The sequence below is a fragment of the Oxyura jamaicensis genome, chromosome 23 (assembly GCF_011077185.1).
Source record: "Oxyura jamaicensis isolate SHBP4307 breed ruddy duck chromosome 23, BPBGC_Ojam_1.0, whole genome shotgun sequence".
Classification (NCBI taxonomy): Eukaryota; Metazoa; Chordata; class Aves; order Anseriformes; family Anatidae; genus Oxyura; species Oxyura jamaicensis.
In genome coordinates, this window is record NC_048915.1 from 3,793,639 (window position 1) to 3,812,814 (window position 19,176).

The 19,176-nt window shown below is 54.2% G+C and overlaps 3 protein-coding genes across 3 annotated transcripts in view; 2 read left to right on the forward strand and 1 right to left on the reverse strand.

Annotated features, from left to right (window-relative positions):
- The first annotated feature begins 913 nt into the window (after positions 1–913).
- On the forward strand, positions 914–3,926 carry YRDC (yrdC N6-threonylcarbamoyltransferase domain containing). Its single transcript, XM_035345780.1, has 6 exons — positions 914–1,160; positions 1,376–1,571; positions 1,760–1,874; positions 2,237–2,356; positions 3,043–3,185; positions 3,562–3,926. The coding sequence occupies exons 1-6, from the start codon at positions 929–931 to the stop codon at positions 3,623–3,625; spliced, it is 870 nt and encodes a 289-aa protein (XP_035201671.1). The 5' UTR covers positions 914–928; the 3' UTR covers positions 3,626–3,926.
- A 586-nt stretch (positions 3,927–4,512) lies between these two features.
- Positions 4,513–8,243, reverse strand: MANEAL (mannosidase endo-alpha like). The gene is made up of 4 exons (XM_035345771.1): positions 7,673–8,243; positions 7,066–7,175; positions 6,576–6,652; positions 4,513–6,102 (listed from the first exon to the last, which is right to left on the reverse strand). The coding sequence occupies exons 1-4, from the start codon at positions 8,097–8,099 to the stop codon at positions 5,466–5,468; spliced, it is 1,251 nt and encodes a 416-aa protein (XP_035201662.1). The 5' UTR covers positions 8,100–8,243; the 3' UTR covers positions 4,513–5,465.
- A 9,791-nt stretch (positions 8,244–18,034) lies between these two features.
- Positions 18,035–19,176, forward strand: part of EPHA10 (EPH receptor A10) — a 58,288-nt gene continuing 57,146 nt past the window's right edge. Inside the window, exon 1 of the mRNA XM_035345709.1 lies at positions 18,035–18,053. The gene's annotated coding sequence lies outside the window, so the exon portion shown is untranslated. The remainder of the gene's footprint in view (positions 18,054–19,176) is intronic.

The window sequence follows — 19,176 nt, forward strand, 5'->3', positions numbered from 1 at the left end:
TAACATCAAGTTAGTCATTAACTGTTCCTGATCCTATTAACAGTGGACTCAGGGAAAGAGTCAACACTTGAGACAAGCTAGCACAATCTGTTTAGAAGCTCTATGCCACACGAGCAGCAGCTACCCTCTTCTGAGGCAGGGCATCAGATAACGACTAATCCCCAATCTTGCTTTAAGTGCAAATCTAGCAAGATAAGATATCAGTGCAAGACAAGAAAGCAAATTCCAAGGCCACAACTGAGGGAATAAGCTACATTCCCTGACTTAATAGAGTTTTATTATTATTTATTCCTGGCTTTATGTAGAAAGCTTTGGAGCCTTTAGCTGAAGACTTAGTCCCTCTTGATTGCGCTTGCACAGCTGTGCTCAAATCCCAGACCCTGTATGACGACAAACTCTCGGAGAAATCCCCCCGACCAGGCAGAGCGCAGTCCCTTAAAGGCATTTCAGGGGTCGGCCTCCTCCTCCTCCTCCTCCGCAGGCAAAGCCCTCGGGCCGCTCGGGGCGGGTTCCTAGGGGGCGAGAAAGCCAAAGAAAAGCGACACTGAGCTAAGCCCTGCCGGCTACGGGGCTCTGGGCGGGGGGCGGCCCTGTCGCCGCGCTTACAGCGGGCGGTGAGCGGCGGGCGGCGCCCAGGGCAGCCCTCAGCCCCTGCAGCTCCGCCGCCAGCTCCTCGCAGGCCGCGATGCGGGTCCGGAGGTGCCGCTGCCGGGCCTCCAGCAGGCTCCGCAGCCCGCGCAGCCGCTCCACCTGCGGGCGGCGGAGACAGCGAGTCACGGTGGGGCAGGGCGAGCCTGGCAGAGCCGGGCCCAGCCGTCCCGTCCCGTCCCATCCCGCTCCCCCGGCAGCCACCGACCAGGCGCGGCTCGGCCCCGCCGGCCGCCTCCATGCCGGGCCTGCCGCAGGCCTCGCTGCTGCGTGCGTTGCCATGGCAACGGCGGCCGGAAATAGGCCGCGCTGCTTCCGGGCGGAAGCGGAAGAGGCTGCTCGGATGCTGAGGGCACTGGCTGGGATGGGGAGGGGCGGGGAGGGGGGACCGGGACCGGGACCGGGACCGGGACCGGGATCGGGATCGGGATCGGGATCGGGATCGGGCCGCGCCTGCAGCAGCCCCTTGGTGCTCCCCGGTGCTGCCCCCACCGCCCCGACGAACCCCCGAGGTGCGTGAGGGAGCCGCGGGGAGAGGCTGAAGCCGCGGCCGGGCCTGGGCTGAGGGGCGGTGGGAGGCTGGGGGGGTCCTGGGGAAGACCCTGAGGCGGCCCTGAGGGGGCCCTGAGGGGGTCCTGGAGGGGGCCCTGGGAGTGTCCTCGAGGAGCCCTGAGGGGGTCCTGGGAAGCGAGGCCGGCCCCTGCTGAGCCCCCGCCGCTGTCCGCAGGCTGGGCGGAGGCGCTGGCGGCCGCCGCCGGTGCCCTGCAGGCGGGCGGGCTGGTGGCGGTGCCCACCGACACGGTGTACGGCGTGGCCTGCCTGGCCCAGGACCCCCGCGCCGTGCGGAGCATCTACGGCCTGAAAGGGCGCAACGGGAGGAAGCCGCTGGCCATCTGCCTCGGGGACGTGGAGAACATCTACCGGTGAGCTGCCCACCGGGGGTGGGGACGGGCTGGGGCAGGGAGAGGCTGCTCTCCTCTTACCGGTCTGCAGGGCGTGAGGCTGACGGGGAAGGGCTCTTGTGGCTGCCTCTAAGAGCACAAAGCAGCAGCAGCAACAGGCTGGGCGAAGCTCAGCACCCGTCCTTCTTAGCACGCTTCTCCCTCTGTAGGTACTGCCACGTGAACGTGCCAGACGAGCTGTTACGGGACCTGCTCCCCGGACCTGTAACCCTGGTCCTGAAGCGGTCGGAAGAGCTCAACAAGGACTTGAATCCCTTCACATCGGTAGGTCTCTGCCGTGGGATGCGCCTCCGTGTCTTTGGTGGGCAGCACGCTGTTTTTAGGGTTCTGCCCTAGGAGCTTTAATTCTTACACGTTTTTGGTATGCTTAGCAGTGAGTGGCATTTTTTTGATGCTGGTTCCTGTGTTACTGTGTTCCCTGTGGCTTGCCTGAGTGTGGCACAACCCCACAACCCAGCATTAGATGCTACATCATGAAGGCACGTCTCTTATTATTTCTGGTGCAGCATGTGCTGGAATATCAATTCTCTGTGCCGTCAACTTCAGTCCAAAGGCTTTAGGCAAGGCAAGATTAAAAATGGTCTGTGGTGACTGCATGTAAAACCCTGCTCTCTTCTTCCTCATAGCTGGTTGGCGTTCGCATTCCAAACCACCCTTTTATTAGGGAGCTGGCACGAGCTTGCTCTGGACCCCTGGCTTTAACGAGCGCTAACATCAGCAGTCAGGCGAGCACGCTGACGGTTTCGGTAAGGCTCTTTCTGCTACTAAGTGAGATTCTCGTGGTAGGCTTCCAGAGCCCTGGGCGCTCTGGAATTGGAAGCCAGTGTTAGCACTAAAACAAGGATTTCTCAGCTGTTTACTTCTATTTTTTTAAGTGACAGTCAACCTGCGGACTTGTGGTGCGGGGCAGCTGTCTGGTTGTGATCTCCACCCTAAAAAGTGTGGAAGGCAGAGCTTAAAAGTAATATTTATATGCTTATGCTCGCTTTTGAAGCGGGTGCCAAATCTGAAAGACAGAAGTTGCTGTAAGGGGGTGGCTGTGGAATGAGACTACCGGTGACTGTGCAGTTCCTTGCAGCCTGGGAACCAGCTTTAACTCGAGGAGACGTCTTTTTGCTTATCTTGGGGGGATAGTTGGGTGCAATACCAGGACACCCTTTTGTCCAAAATGCCTGCAGTTTTTGTGTGCGCCCTCTTTAATAAACAACGGTGCAGCTGCGCACTCGTGCTCTGAGAATTCCTGTTACTTGCCTGCACGTGTAAGGTAAATCTGCCGTCAGATATCAAAATGGGACGTGCTTGTGACAGGGAAAAGAGATGATCTGACAGAGAAAGGAGTCTGCCTCCCTTGACACTAGACTGCCCAGTGCTATCTGCTACAACACGATCACAAACCACCTTTAGGGTTGTTAGCCACGTCTCTTTTTTACAGGAATTCCAAGACCTTTGGCCTCAGTTGTCCTTAGTCATTGATGGAGGCCCCATAGGGGATGTCCAGAGCCCAGAGTGCCGCTTGGGGTCAACCGTGGTTGATTTATCTGTGTCGGGGAAGTACACCATCATCCGACCTGGCTGGTGAGCTTTCTCTGCTACATGTAACTTTTTCTTTCCTTTGTTGAAATGAAGCCTTCAGGTTAGGGTGGGTCATGTTTTGCTTGTTTCTCCGTAGTGGTTAAACCTTCAGATTAATGTTGTTTAGCTTAATTATCAGCATCCTCAGGAATCGTGAAGGAACACTCCGAATACTGAGCCTGGGAGATCCCTTTTCTGGAAGCTGCTACATGAAACGCCCTCATTTCTGCAGTTCGTGTTCTCCTTAATTCAAAATTACCGTGTCTTTAGCTGATCACTCATTCCCAGAAAATGCAGTTGAATGCTTAAAACCCCAGTAAATGCAGTTGAATCCTTAAAACCCCACATTTTTCCCTGATGGTTCTGTTTCACCCCACAGTGCCCTGCAATCTACCGTTGAAATCCTGAGGCAGAAGTATGGCTTGGTACCCGAATCATCCTAGGACTTCAGACCCTGAGGAGGCTCTGCAGAGCTGGTGGAGCTGGGCACCGTGTGCCTGTGTGTTCAGGAAATGGTGTTAATGGCCTTGTTTAATGAGGTCGGTGGGTTATGGCAGGTTAATAAACAAGGGATAATGAGAGTGACAGTTGATGGGGATGTGTTAATTACTGTTACATCTGCTGAAGCCTGAGAATCCAACGCAGGTATTTATGCTGACCTCTTTGTGCTGCTGTACATTCCCCCAAGCCTGTCTGTTTTATTTACCTCATCTAAAATAAAATAATTTGGATGTTGGACTGTTCTCAGGGCGTGATGATGCAGACAGCGTCACGGATCCTCCCTCCCCATAAAACTTATCCACGTGTCTGTTTATTGTATCTGTGCTAAAACAAGGATGGAAAAGAGTTTTTGGGGGGCTTTTGTGATGTTACAGTTTTGTGTTGTTCTTTTTCCCTGTTTGAAGTAGAAGCAAAACCTGCTTCTAAGGTGAAACTTGAAAATTAACAGTATTTGTGTCCCCTCCCTAGAAAAGTGTCGCTCGGAAAGATCTGAATTCCTGCTTACACAGGGAATAACGCCAAGCTCTTAGTGTGCTGCTCGTCATCTTTTAATGTGGGTCTTCCTCTCTTGATTTTGTTCTGTAACCAGCGACTAAGCTGAAGTAAATAGGGAATGGATGAAAATTTGCGCTGCTATTTACTCTTCAACAAAAATTAAATTTTATGGAGCTATTAACAGTCTAAAAACTGGTAAGGAACTTGCATGTTTTTTTTTTTTTTTAAATGCTTATTTTTAGTTACTGTTGTCCATCACGTCCGACAGACTTAAGTGCTGAGCTAGAACATGTATGAAATCATCATGAATGGAACCTTGTTTCACGTCCAGAGCTGCTGCTTCTCATTTTATTGATATAGACAAGTATAAAGGGGCTAATTTATGGCTAATTTAGAAGGGTGTGAGCATGACAAAAAGGGAGAACTACCGTGAGCTGAAGTTCGTTCAGAGAACAAATGGATGGTATTTTCAGCTGCATTTTTATTGCAAGTGGCTTTTTTCCATTGGTTCTTAAGGAAATAAAGCAACTTCAGGCCTGAATTTTCAAAACGTGGCACACTAAACAATCAGTTAGGAGCTTTTAGTATTGATGGTTGCATCGCCTCAGTCTCCAGCGCATACAGTAGTGGTAGTAAATAGTCACAAGCATTCCAGCTCTAATTCTCTGTAGTTATTTGGATGCAGTGGACCATGGTAACGACACGCAGCGCAGAACTCCTTGGCATAGAAGCGCTCGGGTAAACTAAAGGGTATGTAACTGCATGGCTTAGTTTCATCTACAGTAGACAACTTAGAGAAATATTTATTTCTTTTTACAGTAAACTGACAGGGAAATGTTTTGAAGGTTGCTAGTGGAGCGAGGGATCCATGGTCATGGCAGGCAGCGGGCCAGGGGCTTCAAGTTAAATGCATGCTGGAACCCAGCTACCTCCGTAAAACGTCCCCGAACATACACACCGTAAGGAAAACCACAGCTTTGGCCCACAAGCCAGCACCCCTTGCGATTTCCAGAAGAGCTCTGAAAAGTTCCTCTCTACTACATCTGCAGAAAATTAGATTCAGCTGCTCCTTAGAGATTTCCTACTCCTTGTAACGCTTCCTCCCCTGAGTTCGTAGCTGGGACTCGGGCAGTCCTTGGGACACTTGCAGGTTGCTGCTTGCGTTCAGCGGCCCGGCGAGGCTGAAGGTTCTGTGGCTGCGTTTCCCCGCGTGCTTTTTTCTGAAGCACTTCTCCGTGCTGCAGCTCTGTCGGCGGGATGTCTTTCTGTGTCAGGCCAACGCTGAAGTCACATCAGCCACTGCTCTTTCTCTTTGCTGAAATGTTCTGCCCACCTGCGAGTCAGCTCCAGGTACATGTTGGGCTGATGGGGAAGGTAGTCGAGATAAAGGCGCGTCAGCGTCTTCTTGGGGACGGCTTTCTCGATCTGGGTGCCTTCGTGCCATTCATTGAAAGACGTGATGGAGACGATCTCCGGCCTGACCATGAGAGCAGCCTGCAGAGCTGTCTCGTAGTACTTCCCGTTGACTCTGTTCCGAGTGTTGTGGTTGTTCCAGGGACGGATGCTGGTGTCGATGTAGCCCGGGCCAACGCTGGGGATGAACATCAGGTTGTTGGAGTCGCAGAAAGTTTTGATTGCTTTCCAGTTCTGGTGGGATGAGCCGAAAGAGAAGCCGTTGGATGCAAAGTACGTGTACATGCCGTCGTATCCCGCGGAGAGGATGTCGTTCTTGTGCCCTTCCTCCACCAGCAGCGCTATGAACACAGCGTCGTAGGCAGTGTTGCGGAGGGAGTGGGAGCCCGATGGCGTGAGAAGGTTGGCCCAGGATTCGGCTGGTGTCAAGTAGGAATCGTAGATATAAAACAGCGGGAGGCTCCTGCCGGTGCTGGTCCTGTACTTATAAAAAGCTGCGTGTGATCCGTATCTAGAGAGAGAGCAGAAAGCTTTTTTCAGAGACTTGTGTGATAAGCCCTCAGCAGGTTTTGTGATTATGAGGCAAGTGTGATGTGAGACTTGACTTGCCGTAGGGGCCTCCTTTCTCAGAACCCTTCTCTGGAGCCTTTATCTCCTTTATGGGAGTGTTTTCAACTGTGGTGTTTGTGTCCTTCCTTTCCTTCTGAAAGAAAGGGGAGAGGTGCTGGCCTACACGTGATTAGCTTAGAAACCTGAAGAGAAGAAAGCAGTTTGGGGTTCTGAAGGCGAGGCATTGAAGTGCCAGAGAAAGTAGGATTTGATTATGACCCCCTGTTCAGCATTGCCCTGTTGGCTAGCTCTAGGCAGCTCCCTCTGTGCTGCTTTTTTGGGTGCTGTTCTGGTACATTTCATTCCAAGCTCTGCACGCTGTTTATGCTTAAAGCAGCGTTGCACAGCAGGATTTACCCTGCAGGAAAAACTTACTTGTCCATGATGTATTTGATATTCTCGTGCACAGTGCGGTCATTGCGCCCTTTGTATGGCTGGATGTGGAAGGCAACCTGCAAAAGAGACCGTGGAGGTGGTTATTTTCAGCACGGCCACGTCGTTCTCTGTGCTCTGACCCCCCCCCCCGAGGACCCTTGATCTGTGCTGGAGGGCCTCCTGCCACCCCTGGGTGCTGGCAGACCCCATCAAGACGCACGCAGAACACAGCGTGCTGCTCGGTGAAGTCGGAGCTTTCACTATTTTGCACCAAAGCGAGTGAAAAGTGAACTGAGGATCTGAATTATTAAGAAAAAAAAAAATCCCTGTATTTAGCTGTTTAAAAACGGTTCCCATTGTCTAATTTTAAGTGCTCTTTTCTTTTAACACTGAAGCAGAGGAGCAGGGCCTCTGCCCAGGCACAGCAGCAGCTTCATGCTGGAGCCGAACAATGAGCTTCATGGCCTCAAAGAGCAGCTGAGAGCCTTACCTTTATGGCATATCTCTGTGCAGCGTCCAGTATAAACGGCACGAGGCTGTCCGAGGGCTCCCCGCTGTCATCGGCTAGGCCAGGTGGGTACCACGACAGCACCAGCACTCCTGCGGGGGCACGCAACGGGTCTCGCTCAGATGCATTTTCTTTCTAAACCTTTCCTCATCCCGTGCATCAGCAGCGCAGTAAATATTTCGTGTCATTTTAACACTTTAGAATCCCCGGGATGTGTTTAAGGGCTGGTTAGGAGACCCTGCTCTGAATTGTTGGCTGCGGGGTTGTGGCTGGAGCTGTTTGAGGCTGCAAGAGGGGCCTGGGGGGTAGTGGAAGCAGGAAGGGAGCAGTGGATGAGGTGAGAGCACCCTAAAGGTGCTGATGCTGGGTTGGGGGCTAGCTCAGCACCCCGGGGGTGGGCAGCAACGTGTGTCACAGCCCTTGCTGCTATCCAGCAGAGCTCAGAGCCCGGTGAGCACAGCAGTACCAGTCCCAAGCACTGCCCTAGGTTGGGGGCCACCTTCCCCAGGGCTGGTGGCCCAAGGGGATGGGGCCTCCTCGGGGAAAGGGTCTGGGGGCTGCAGGGGGGCTGCGGGGCCTCGGAGCTTACCGATCGCAGCGTCGCGGAGCTGGCCCATGTGCTCGTCCACCACGGCGGGGTCGCGGGAGCTGTAGGGGCCGAGAGCGGGGTAGAAGCTGGAGCCGATGTCGTCGGGAGGCCGGTGGCGGCCCCGGGGGTAACTGGCCGACACCTTGGGGTCCCAGTGCGGCACCAGGGCGTGGTCCCAGTGCAGGTACCGACCCTCGAAGCGGGGGCTGCCGTACCAGGCGTAGTAGAAAGCGTGCAGGTCGTAGGACGGCCCGGCCCCCGGCGGCATCCCGCGGGCAGCGGGGGGCTCGGGGGGCTCGGCTACCCCGGGGACACCGGCGGGGAGCCCGGCGGCGGTTCGGAGCGTGCGCAGCGCCATCACCGTGCCAAAAACGAAGAGAGAGGCCAGCAGCAGCGCCAGCATCCCCCGCCGCCTCCGCCGCGGCATCGCCCGGACCCGGTGCTCGGTGCCGGGGACTCGGCTCGGCCCCGTCGAGGATGCCCCGCTCCTCAGGGCGCTGCCGGGGGGGGTGCTCGGTGCGGCTCCGCACCGCCCCGGCTCGGCTCTCGGTACCCCCCCGGAGCCCCCTGTTGGCCGCGGTCGGGGCTGCAGGGCCCCCGCCCGGCCCCCGCTGCCCCCCCCCCCCCCCCGCCGGCCGCTATTCGCCTCCCCCGGTCCTGGTCCTGATCCCGGTCCTGGAGGCTCCACCGGGGGCTGAGCCGTGCCCCGGGGTGCCAGAAACCGGGGATTTGTGGTTTTCTGCTCGGAGAGGCCAAGGCTTGTCCTTGGGGGGGCTGCGGATGGTGCTGGGGGGGGCACCGGGCACCTGAAGATGATGCTCAGCATCCTTGTGATGTTCTGCATCCTTGCCTGTGATGCTCAGCATCCCTGTGATGCTCAGCATCCTTGCCTTTTGGCTGATGGGGGCCTAGGGTGGGAGAGGGGAGGGTGATGGGGAGGGATGCAGGCTGCTCTCTGCACCCGGTTCCCGAGTGAAACCCTTGAAACGAGTGGTTGGTGAAGGATTAAACTCGCTGAAGGAAATGAAAACATGCTCCAGCAAACACTGAAATGTGACTATCGGAGCTGTTAAAGGAAATAATGTTTTAATTGGGTGAATCTGTTATGCACAAATGTTACAGGCGATAAAACGCCTGCTAAATGGAAACCCAGTAATGAGATAAACCTGTCGGGGGAACCAATTGCCTGTAAACCAGAAACAGGCTTTTGAGGCTCCCCAGCAGGTCTGGGGCATCCATTATTTGGCTAAAGCTTGTGCCGCCCCACAGTGCTGGAACCTTCTGGCAGCGTTTCCCCACCCCAGCCACCCATCCAGGGTCCGTGGTCTGCAGGAGGCGCAGGGGTAAGAACGAGCAAGCTGTAGAAACCACTAGGAGTTTGCCCTTCAGAGCTTTAGGTGGGTTTTGGCTGCGTTAGATGTGTGCATTGACTGTGGAATGCGATGCACAGTCATTGGACTGTGTGCTACTTTTAAAAAATGGGGAAAAAAAACATCTTAGCTGTGAGATATTGTGCATGCCCAGAGTGGTCTGTACACAGGTAACTGACACCCCTTGGACTCAAAGACAGTCCCATGTTTTAGACAACATTGAGACATCACCTAGAACAAACCGGCTATGGCTGATGCCTTGCACCGTGATGCCAGCAAGGTTTCTGCTGCCGCCCTCTGTCCTGCAGGTTCTTGGGTGCTGCTGTCTGCCCGGTGCTGGAACGCCTCGGTGCCTGGGCATACAGCAGCGCCGTGTGTGTGCTTTCTTCTCGCACCTCCCTCCAGCAATTGCTGTTCACTGGTCCCCCCCTCTGGTGCCTCTGTTCCTTCCAAGCTCCTGTCCTGCTGGGGATTCCATGTGGAGCAGGTATTTCAAGCCGTACTAGTCCCCACTGCATTTCATGCTTCGCCACATGTGACTGCTACAGACGGCTGGCTGGTTCATGCTGAGGGTTGGCACTCTGGTACATTTATTTGTCAGCTCACATCTGCCTGGGCCTCTTCAGGGACTTGGTGGGCTTTGTTCTCCCCTTTGCCTCTTACTTGCTGTCATCTGCTTGAGATGAGGCCACTTTTTAATCTAATTTCACGCCTGCCACATGTGGGTGCAGGGAGAGTTGTGCTGAGCCAGCTAGCTCAGGAAGTCACTTGCGATGTGTTCTTAGTCTTTTGCTTTTTTTCTGAGTCATTTCTTTCATTTGCTTATGTAAAGGACGTGGCTGTCTGTGCCCTTCCAGTTGGCAGACCCTTGCGCCTGAGCAGCCCTGAGCCACCAAGAACCAGCTGCAGGGAAGGAGGCGCTGGGGCGGCGTACGACTACTTTTTGATGGACAATTTTAAATTGCTCTATTCAGCCCATCATCCCACAAGTAGCTGCTGTCATTTTCTTCCAAATAGCTACCTTCGGGCTACTTGGAGAGGTCAGGCTGCAGAGAGAGATGCTCCAGGGAGGTGGGAAGAGCTTTTTCCTTCCTGTATCTTGTGCCAAGGACAAGGACACTGGGTGGAAATCTGCAGACCAGTGAATTCGCCGTCACTCTTCTCCCTCTGTGAGTTCAATGGCTTTCAGAACAGTCTGTGACATTTAATTTATGAACTGGCAGATGAAGGCAGGGCAGAACCACCTAAATACAAAATTTTCTTAAGCGTTGAGCAGGGGACACGTGGGTACAAGTCGAGCTGTGTGCATCTAGCACAGCCACATCTAAGGAGGAACAGGGGTGGTCTGGCTCAGACGGGGTCTCTGCTCCCCATGGGATTTGGTGCTTCCACGGTATCACAAGGGGCCGTGGGGTGGGTCAGCTTTTCCTGGAGTCCCACCCCTGAGCCCACCCAACTAAAACCCATGTGGTACAGAAGGCCCAGAAACCCAAGTTCCCCATATTTTTTGAACCAGGACACTTTTCACTGCTGCACTGCTGGCAATGACACTTGTCCTAGAGGACTCCTGCTGGCTTTGTCTGCTAACATCGCCCGTACAGGTGTTTCCGCAGAGCCCGTGAGCTCAGCAATACCCACAGCCTTTCGCTGCCAGCCTCTGGAGCCCTGTCTGACCACTAGATAGTGCTCGGCCACCGCAGGGAGCGTTGCAGCAGGCCTGACAGTTTGTTCCTGTGCTTAAAAACATTCATAAAGGAGTGCTGCGCAGGGGCTCGGAGCGGCGCAGATGGCAGCTTGTGTGCTGAGCTGCCTCTGCAGGGGAGAGGCTGCAGGGGAGCAGGATGGAGGGGCTGCTCTGCTGCTGCTTGCTGCATGCAAAGCTCACGCTGGGATGATTCTTCCCAGTGTCTGAGTGTCATGGAATGGTTATGTATCTTTATTGCTCATGAGCAGCTGTCTCAGTCGCTGCTAATGGACTGTAATCCACACAGAGCTGACCCCGAAATGATGGCTTCACAGAAATTGCCTGTCTGTGGAGCTCCTGCTGTAAAAGCCTGCAAGCGTCGGGCTGCGTGAGGTGCTGTCATCTGCAGAGCGTGTGCGTGATGGGGCTCCGAGTGGTTGCCCTTCTCGCAGCCTTTGCTCTTCCCTTGTCTTTCCAAATCGGGTACCCCGCAGGAAATCTGCAACAGAGGGAAATAAAAGAGGGATGGCTTTCATTTGGTCTGCTTGCTCAGGACCCTCTCTCGGCCACAACTTTGAGCCCAGGGTATGGCTTGGTGGAGGGGACAGAGCAGGGCACAGGACATCCATCCTCGGGCCGGCTGCCTGGTGGTGACATGGGCAATCCATGCTCCAAAGTCCTGATGACACCAATCCCAAACAGAGCCAGAACTAGCTGTCCTGAGGCCTGGCTTCCCCCTTGCTTGTGGTGCGAAGGTAAAGGCTGTTTGGGGACTCACGTAACAGCTCACCTTACTGAGCCATTTCTCTATTTTTTGTTGCTTTCTGTATTTGCATAGTGAGCTTGCCCCCCCGCCTCTCTCCTCAGCTCATCAGCTATTCATTGATCTTTGCCAGGCTCCTCCAGCGCTCATTCATCACTCTCACACCCGCTATCCACTTTCCAAATGTTTCCTATTTTTCCGGTGATGTATTTCCCTGTTCAGACAAGCTAATCTTGTGCCATCAATAATCCGGGTGCAGCTGCGTTCGTGACCTCCGCACTGGAACAGGCCCAGCACGGAGCAGCAGAAATGCAGGGACCGGCCAGGGTGAGCCACATCCACCTGCCTGCTGGGAACCTGCTGCAGGAGCAACTCCCTCACCTTGGGACTGTAGAATCACAGAATCATTAAGTTGGAAGAGACCTCCAAGATAATCTGGTCCAACCACCCCCTACCACCACTATCACCTACCATGTCCCCAGGCACCACGTCCAACCTCTCCTTGGACACCCCCAGGGACGGTGACTCCACCACCTCCCTGGGCAACCCGTCCCAACGCCTGACCGCTCTTTCGGAGCAGAAATGTCTCCTCATTTCCAGCCTGAACCTCCCCTGGCACACCTTGAGGCCGTTCCCTCTGGTCCTACCACTGGTTACCTGTGAGCAGAGGCCGACCCCCAGCTCCCCACCCCTTCCTTTCAGGCAGTTGCAGAGAGCAATGAGGTCTCCCTGAGCCTCCTCTTCTCCAGACCAAACACCCCCAGTTCCCTCAGCCGCTCCTCCCAGGACTTGTGCTCCAGGCCCTTCACCAGCCTCGTAGCCCTGCTCTGGACACATTCCAGGGCCTCCATGTCCTTCTTGTAGTGAGGGGCCCAAAACTGAATACAGTGCTCAAGGTGAAGCTTCACCAGAGCTGAGTATAGACAATACAGGCAGAGTACAGTGAAGAAGGTGCAGATCCACGATGCCCACACAGCCACCAACGGCTGCTCTCCCCATCCTGCTGGGTAGGGAGCTGGAGGTCTTCAAGGAGCTGAGGAAAAGCCACGAGGCAGAGCAACCTTGCTTGAACAGGGCTGACTTTGCTGCCTGCTCTGTGGTGCCCAGAGCCTGCTCTGTCTGACATGGCCTCGCCTGGCCTTTGTGATCACAGAAGACAAGGGAAATGTATTGTTGTATCGGCCGGTGCCTCTGTTTCTGGCTCATTCTAAGCTGCTGGCATTCAGTGTCCCTGCAAGTGACAGCTTTATTTGTGCCACCGGCATCAAGAGGATGAGCCGCATGTCAGGCATGGGTGAAGCGGCTGGTGACCTTGCTCCTTTGCAGGAAATGCAGGCTCTATAAATTACTTCTTTCCTCTGGCTTCTGGGTGTCTGCAGGCCATCGTAGCTGTCACGATGATGAACTCAGCACCAGCTAATGTGACCAGCCTTTGTGTCAGCATTTGGGCACTGTCAGCACCGGCACAGAGCAAAGCCAGGCAGATTTGGGGTGGGAGTGGAGGGGGCTGGGATGTGAGCAAGAGCTGCTCCTCGCCGGGGAACAGCTCAGCAGTTTCCCGTGAGATCAGATGATGCAGTGTAATTGCATGCAGTTTAACCAGAGCTCCAGCCCGTGCTCCTGGGAAGATGGGGATCGTTCGGTCCCTGAATGCTGTGGGAGGAAAGTCCCACGCCACTGCTGCTGGACCCCTCTGTGGTTACATTTGGGATCCGGGCAAGGGGCAGAGGCATGGCCCTGGGGTACCCGGCCTGGCAAGCTGTTGCTGCCAGCAGAGGTCCTGCCATGCAGCTCCTTGTGTAAAGCAAGGAAAGGGGGTTGCAGTTGCTCTTGTTATTATTCACACTGAGAAATCATATTAATTGGACCAAGGCAGGTGTGGGCCATAGAGTAAAACCCACTGTGCAGCAGCAGTGCTCTGGCTGAGCATTGCCAGAAGAGCCTGGGGACAGGGAGGTGCCCAGCACCCATGGGTGCCACCTCTGCAGGGGCTTGTGTGGAGCAGAGGCGCTGCAAGGCCAGGCGGTGGTTGCACGCAGCTGAGAGCAGTCTTTAGAGCATTTTTTTTTTTTTTTTCTGCTTAGTGCTCAGGGCTTCAGTGGGTGACTCGCAGTGGGAGCAATGAGGAGTGCGCAGGACAGAGCTGCTTTCAGACTGAGCCCCAAACCTGGGGCTTTCCCCTCACGGGCTGGCTCTGTGCTGAGCTGAGGCTCCCACAGGGCCAGGCCTTATCCTGCTGCTAGTGAAGAGCATGAGGTTGTTGGTTTTGGTGCTTGTTCAGTGGTGTTCCACCCCTAAATTGTTACATCCCTAAATGGGGACCCTGCTGCTGGGCTGGGGGACTTTCTGCAAGGACTTGGAGCCAGGAGCTGGGCTGTGGGGGGACGTGGAGCTGGTGGCAGCGAGTGCCTGGGACACAGCAAGCTGTCTTCTGGTGAGATGCCTCGTGAAAATGCTCTCATCACCAGTTGGGACATGCTGATCAGACAAGCAGCTTCTGCTGGAGTGAGGAGAGATGCCTATTTAGATCTTGTAGGTGGAACTATAAACACTTTCCTAAACCAATTCGCAGGAGCTGCGCAGATTCAGGGTGACTCTTGTGTTTGCAACCCTTGTTGAAATCACATTGGCATGAGCGCTCGGAGCAGGAAATACACGGCTTGCATTTTAATTAGTGCTTGACCTCCAAATAAAGATGCGTCTTTAGAACCTCATTAGCAGAGCTGCTTCAAGCTCATCTAGCAGTGATTTCAGTGAGCTACACCGCGCCAGGCAGCTTGGTCTGCCTTGATGGCAGGGGTGGTGCTGCCGAGTGTCTGACCTTTTTCATTCCTCTTGAAGCCACTGGAGAAAAATATTGCCAGGGGTTTGTGCCCAGAAGCCTCGGCCGAGTTATCAGTTTTGCCTGACGGGTGGGCAGTTGCTGGGAAACTTTTGCTTCTCACCTGTGCTCTTATCTAGTGGTGGTTATCAAATGCTTCCCCATGCCACAACACGGTTCTTCCTGCTGCTGGTGGTGGTTAATGGGCTGTGGCTTTTTATACCCTTTAAAAAAAAAATCTGTGTGGCTGCTTCATGGCAGAGGGGGGAATTTTCACAGTGGGGTAAGTGAAGCATCCCTTATTGAGGGCTTTTGGTTGTGGTTTGGAGAGCTATAGAAAGCAGGGTGTGCTTATTGCAGGGAGAAGAGGAGATGGGTGTAAGCTTATCAGTGGTGGGCATGGTGTAATGATGCGGTATGCACAGCATCCTGAGGCAAGTCTTCAGGAAAAGGCCTCACTTTGCAATTCGGGGTCATGGAGCTCTTCGACCCATCCACCTTCTCCTTTTATAACTCTTTTAGTTCAAGTCAATTTTTTTAAAAAAGACAAATTATATTCCTGCATAAAAACTTAAGTGGTCCACTTTGCAGTCCTCAGACTGAACAACTTGGCATTTTAATTCCTCCTCTCCGCTATTTGGGCTAAAAGATTTTCTGAACTTGACCCTGTTTTGCAGAAACTCTGGTTGCAGCCAGTTGGGTGTCCCCGCTGTGCCCCCGAGGCTGGGTGTATGCTCAGGCAGCTCTGGGTGGGCTGGGTCCGGGGAAAGAGCCCGAAGGTGCCAGGGAGGCCCTTCCTCATCAGGAGGTCCTTCTCCCTTGGGGAGGCCGAGGCTGGGATCAGTGGTTCATGCAGGGTGAGGTGCTGTGTCTGGGGACACTCTCACATCACCACCTCCGTGTCTGGAGGGCGCTTTGCCTCTCAAGCCATGGATGTCACCAAAGGCAGAGCGGCCAAATCTTGCTTTGGTGGCTGCAGCAGAGGCATGCCTACAAGGCCGGAGCATCCTCCCTGTCCCAAAGTGTCCAGGAGGCCCCTGGAGCAGCATGCTTCCAGCAGAAAGCCGCCTCGCCCAGAGACCCTGCTGGCCAGGGCATCTGCTTGAGTGGGCCGGGGAGTTTTTCTCCTCCACCACCACCCAAGCCCCACAACACTGCTTCTCTGTGCCCTTGCTCTACTCCACAATCCAGAGCAAAGACAACCAGGCTTGGGCTAATTAAGCTGGAAACATAACATTACAATTTGTAGCTGATTAAATCTTTCAAACAATATTTATGTTAATCTCCTTCTGATTTATTTTCTTGTAATATCTCGAATAGGAGATAGTCCACTGCATGGGGAAATGGCTCCAGATGGAGCACGGTCCGCCTCGCCAGATGCTTTGAAGCTTGGAGTGAGGATTTTTCACTCACCGTGGGTGTAGCCAGGAGAGCTGATCCAGTCCAGTTAGGCCATTTCTGTATGTGGAGGGGGATGCAGAGCTGCCGTCCTGATTTTTTTTATTTTGTATTTTTTTCTGCAGCAAGGAGGCTGCCTGTAGAAGGAAGGGGCTGTGAAACAGCACGTGGGAAGGGTCACCTGCTGGAGCTCTGCTCTCGGGATGCTCTGCCTCTCCTACACACACCTCGTGTCTCAGAGCCAGGGCTTTGCTACTGCAAGAGGAGGCTGCTGTAAAATGCTCCTTCGAGTTTACTGCGGGAAATTACAGGGGCCTACCGCAGCAAGCAGCTTCCTTCTGCATGCTGCGCATGCCTGTCCACGTACACCGTGCTGCAGCCCCTCTTCCAGCTCCAGACTTGGCAGGACGCCTGGCAAATTTCCCCAGGATGCTGATTTAAGGAATTAGTCTGCAGAAGCATGGATGATAGGGACAGAAGGGACCTTGCAGCCATCTGGAGAGTCCCCTTCCCCAGACAGCAGCCCCTCGCCCCCATCCCTCCAGACACATTTGTCAGATATACTCTCAGCTCCCTTTGCTGGAGGAAATTCCACCTGGCTGCTGCTCATTGCCTTCTTTTCCAGTTCCTTAAAAGAAAATGTCTATTGGTACCAGAATTTTTAAGGGTAATGTGGTCTGTGCAGCCCATCTCCTTTTTTTTTCTTTTTTTTTTCTTTTCCCTCCTTATTTTCCTAAGGGCTGCAATTTGTCCTTTCTGGTCTTGACACGTTGGAGATGGCTGCTGGGGAGCCAGGGTTTCAGCACTGTCCAACCCAGCCAGCCGGCGCTGAGCGACTTCTCTCAGCTCTGTGGGCTCTTCTGGGCTGAAAGTGCACTGCTGGCAGCACTCACGCAGTGTGCTTCATCGTCTCGTTAGGGACTGATGAAAAAAAAGGCAAGGAAGCCAAGCTGAGGCTGCCTCCAGCAGAATGTCCTCTCTACAGCCAGGCGACAGTCACGTTGAATTTCTGTGCCCGAGAGCAGGACCAGGCTCTCTGGCTAGGTGGGAGAAGATGCTGTCCCCCCCAGAAAAAGATGCCACAGGATGGCTGGGGCCAGGAATCGCTGCTGCTGGGTGCTTGGAGGCATTTGTCCCCAAGGACATGCCTGGGGACGAGGGCACGAGGTGCCGTGCGGTGCCACCAGCGCCATGGCTAGAGCCATGAACAACCTCAGCGTGCAGGCAGGATGGCTCCAGAGGTCAGGGGGTTTTCACTGCGGAATTGTTAAATTAACTATTCATTTAATTATATTTTGATTAAATTAGATCCTTTTTTTTTTTTTTTTTTTTTTTTTTTTCCTAATTTCACCAGCAAATTATTCTCTGCATAATTAATGCTGGCTGATTCTGCTAATTCCCTCACTGCTGCTGCGGGGACGGAGGTTTTGGGGCAGCAGCCCGACCCTACTGCTGCCTCCTGGGAGCTGCTGCTGGGGGCTTCCATGGCACGGGGGGCTCCTGGGGGAGCCCTCTTGTCCCAGGTCACCGTACCAGTCCCCTCTTTGCAATGAACCCATCCACTTTCTCCATGAGCCAGCTCTCTCCTGGGTCTATAATGATGTTCTGCATTACCTCTGCCCACAAGTAGCTGGGAAGTGGGCAGGCTGCACCTCTGTCAAGTGCAATTACCTTGCTACACCATGATGTACCATTAGCCCAGGCTTACTTTGACAAGCTTTGAGGGGGGGCAGAAGCCCGATGCATGATGCGAGTGGTGTGGCTGCACTGCACAGCTCCGGGGCTCTTGGATCCCTCATCTCATAAGGGATACTGTCACCCTCATGGGGACCAGCTTGTCCCTGCCTTGCCCAGGACCCAGGGCAGTTTTTATAGACCTCCAGGGGAAGAAAGCTGTGGCAGTGCTTAGGAGGACGTGGTGAGCTGACCCAGCAGCCAGGCAAGGGGCTACATGAGACCCCAGGAGCACAACTTCATCCTGCTGCCTTGCTTGGGGACAAAACCCCCAAACCGCAGCTTCTCAGAGCTGGTGAAGCCGTCCTTACTGGGGGCTGAGCTGACGAGCTGTCTCCCGGTGAGAAACAAATTTAGTTAACCTCAAATTAGTCAGGAGAATGGGAGACTCTTCTTTGAAACAGTGTCATTCAAACCGTTGCACCTGAAATTATCCCCACTAGAAATGCAGCTGGAGATGGTAATTAATTCACCACGCTCCCTTAATTAATTCTGCAGCCTCTTGCTCTAGCGTGCCTTTGACGAGCCACGTCAAGCAGCAGTGCTGGGCAGGGAGCCCCAGGGTGGGCAGCGGGGTCCCTGCTGGCTCTGGTGTAGCTGGCTGTCAGAAGGTAATTTTCATTTTTTTCCCCCCCTTGACTTGTAGTTGCATCCTTTAAATACCCTTCAGACTCTGACAAGTTTCTTGAGGTGCAGAGAGACCGCTTCTAGCTGCCTGAAGGGAGCAGAAGTGGTGAGTCTATGGGGATTTTGGGTTTTAATCAGGGAAGCTCATCTTTAAAAACCTGCAGTGGGAGCAGGGCAGCTGCTTTAATTCTGAGTGTGCTTGGTCTAAAGAGGTGGGGGGCTCTCGCCCACCCTCTGCAGGTCTGTGATGATCAGCAAACCCAAAAGCAGCATCCAGCCTCCTCCGAAGGGGCAGCACCAGCGCAGAGCCTGAGCCTGCGGCTCCGCTCGTGCTTCCCTGCTCAATGCTTCTGCGAATAACCTCGTGGAAATGATGCCAATTAGGCCGGCACAGCTCTTGTAATCCGGATCCCTGTTGTGCTGTCAGACTTGATTCAAATTTAATTTGCAGTAGGTGTATATCAGGCAGCTTTTTTACTTAGTGAAAAACCGAGAGGAAGATAACGTTGATGGAAAAAATAATACGAGTTCATATTCTTTTTACCTTAAGGAAGGAAAAGAGGTGCCAGAAAACTTAGCCAAATTTACATTTTAATGGGAAACGTTACGACTGCCTGCTCTGGGAGTCACAAATTGCTTTCTGGATGGGCCCCTGCTTCACACCAAAGTGCAGGGAGTTACATCTAGCAACCCCTGATGAGATTAAAGGGATTTATAAAACACAGCCGCTGCCAGCAGCTGGACACGCGGAACAGCCAGGCGGTGTCCCCCTGCTCTCCCACTCAGTACTGGGGTTTTGCTCCTGCTGATGCCCCCCTGTTCCCCTTCAATGGGTACAGGTGGAGGCAGGTGGGTAAACGGTGGTGTGCCCGTGCTCCCAGTGGGTTTGCAGTGGCGTTGGCTGTGCTTGCTGAAGTGCTGGTGCAGCTCCTGCTGCCGAGAGCCTGGCAGCTCCTGCCCTGTGATCCACAGCCCCGAACCCGAGCTGCTCCAGCCGGGCTCTGGCAGCGCTGCCAGCCCCGTGCCTCAGACCCCACAGGGAAAAAAGCTCTGCCCGGGCGGTGCTGCCTTAAATTTCTTAGCATTGCAAAGCTCTTTGAAGATGAA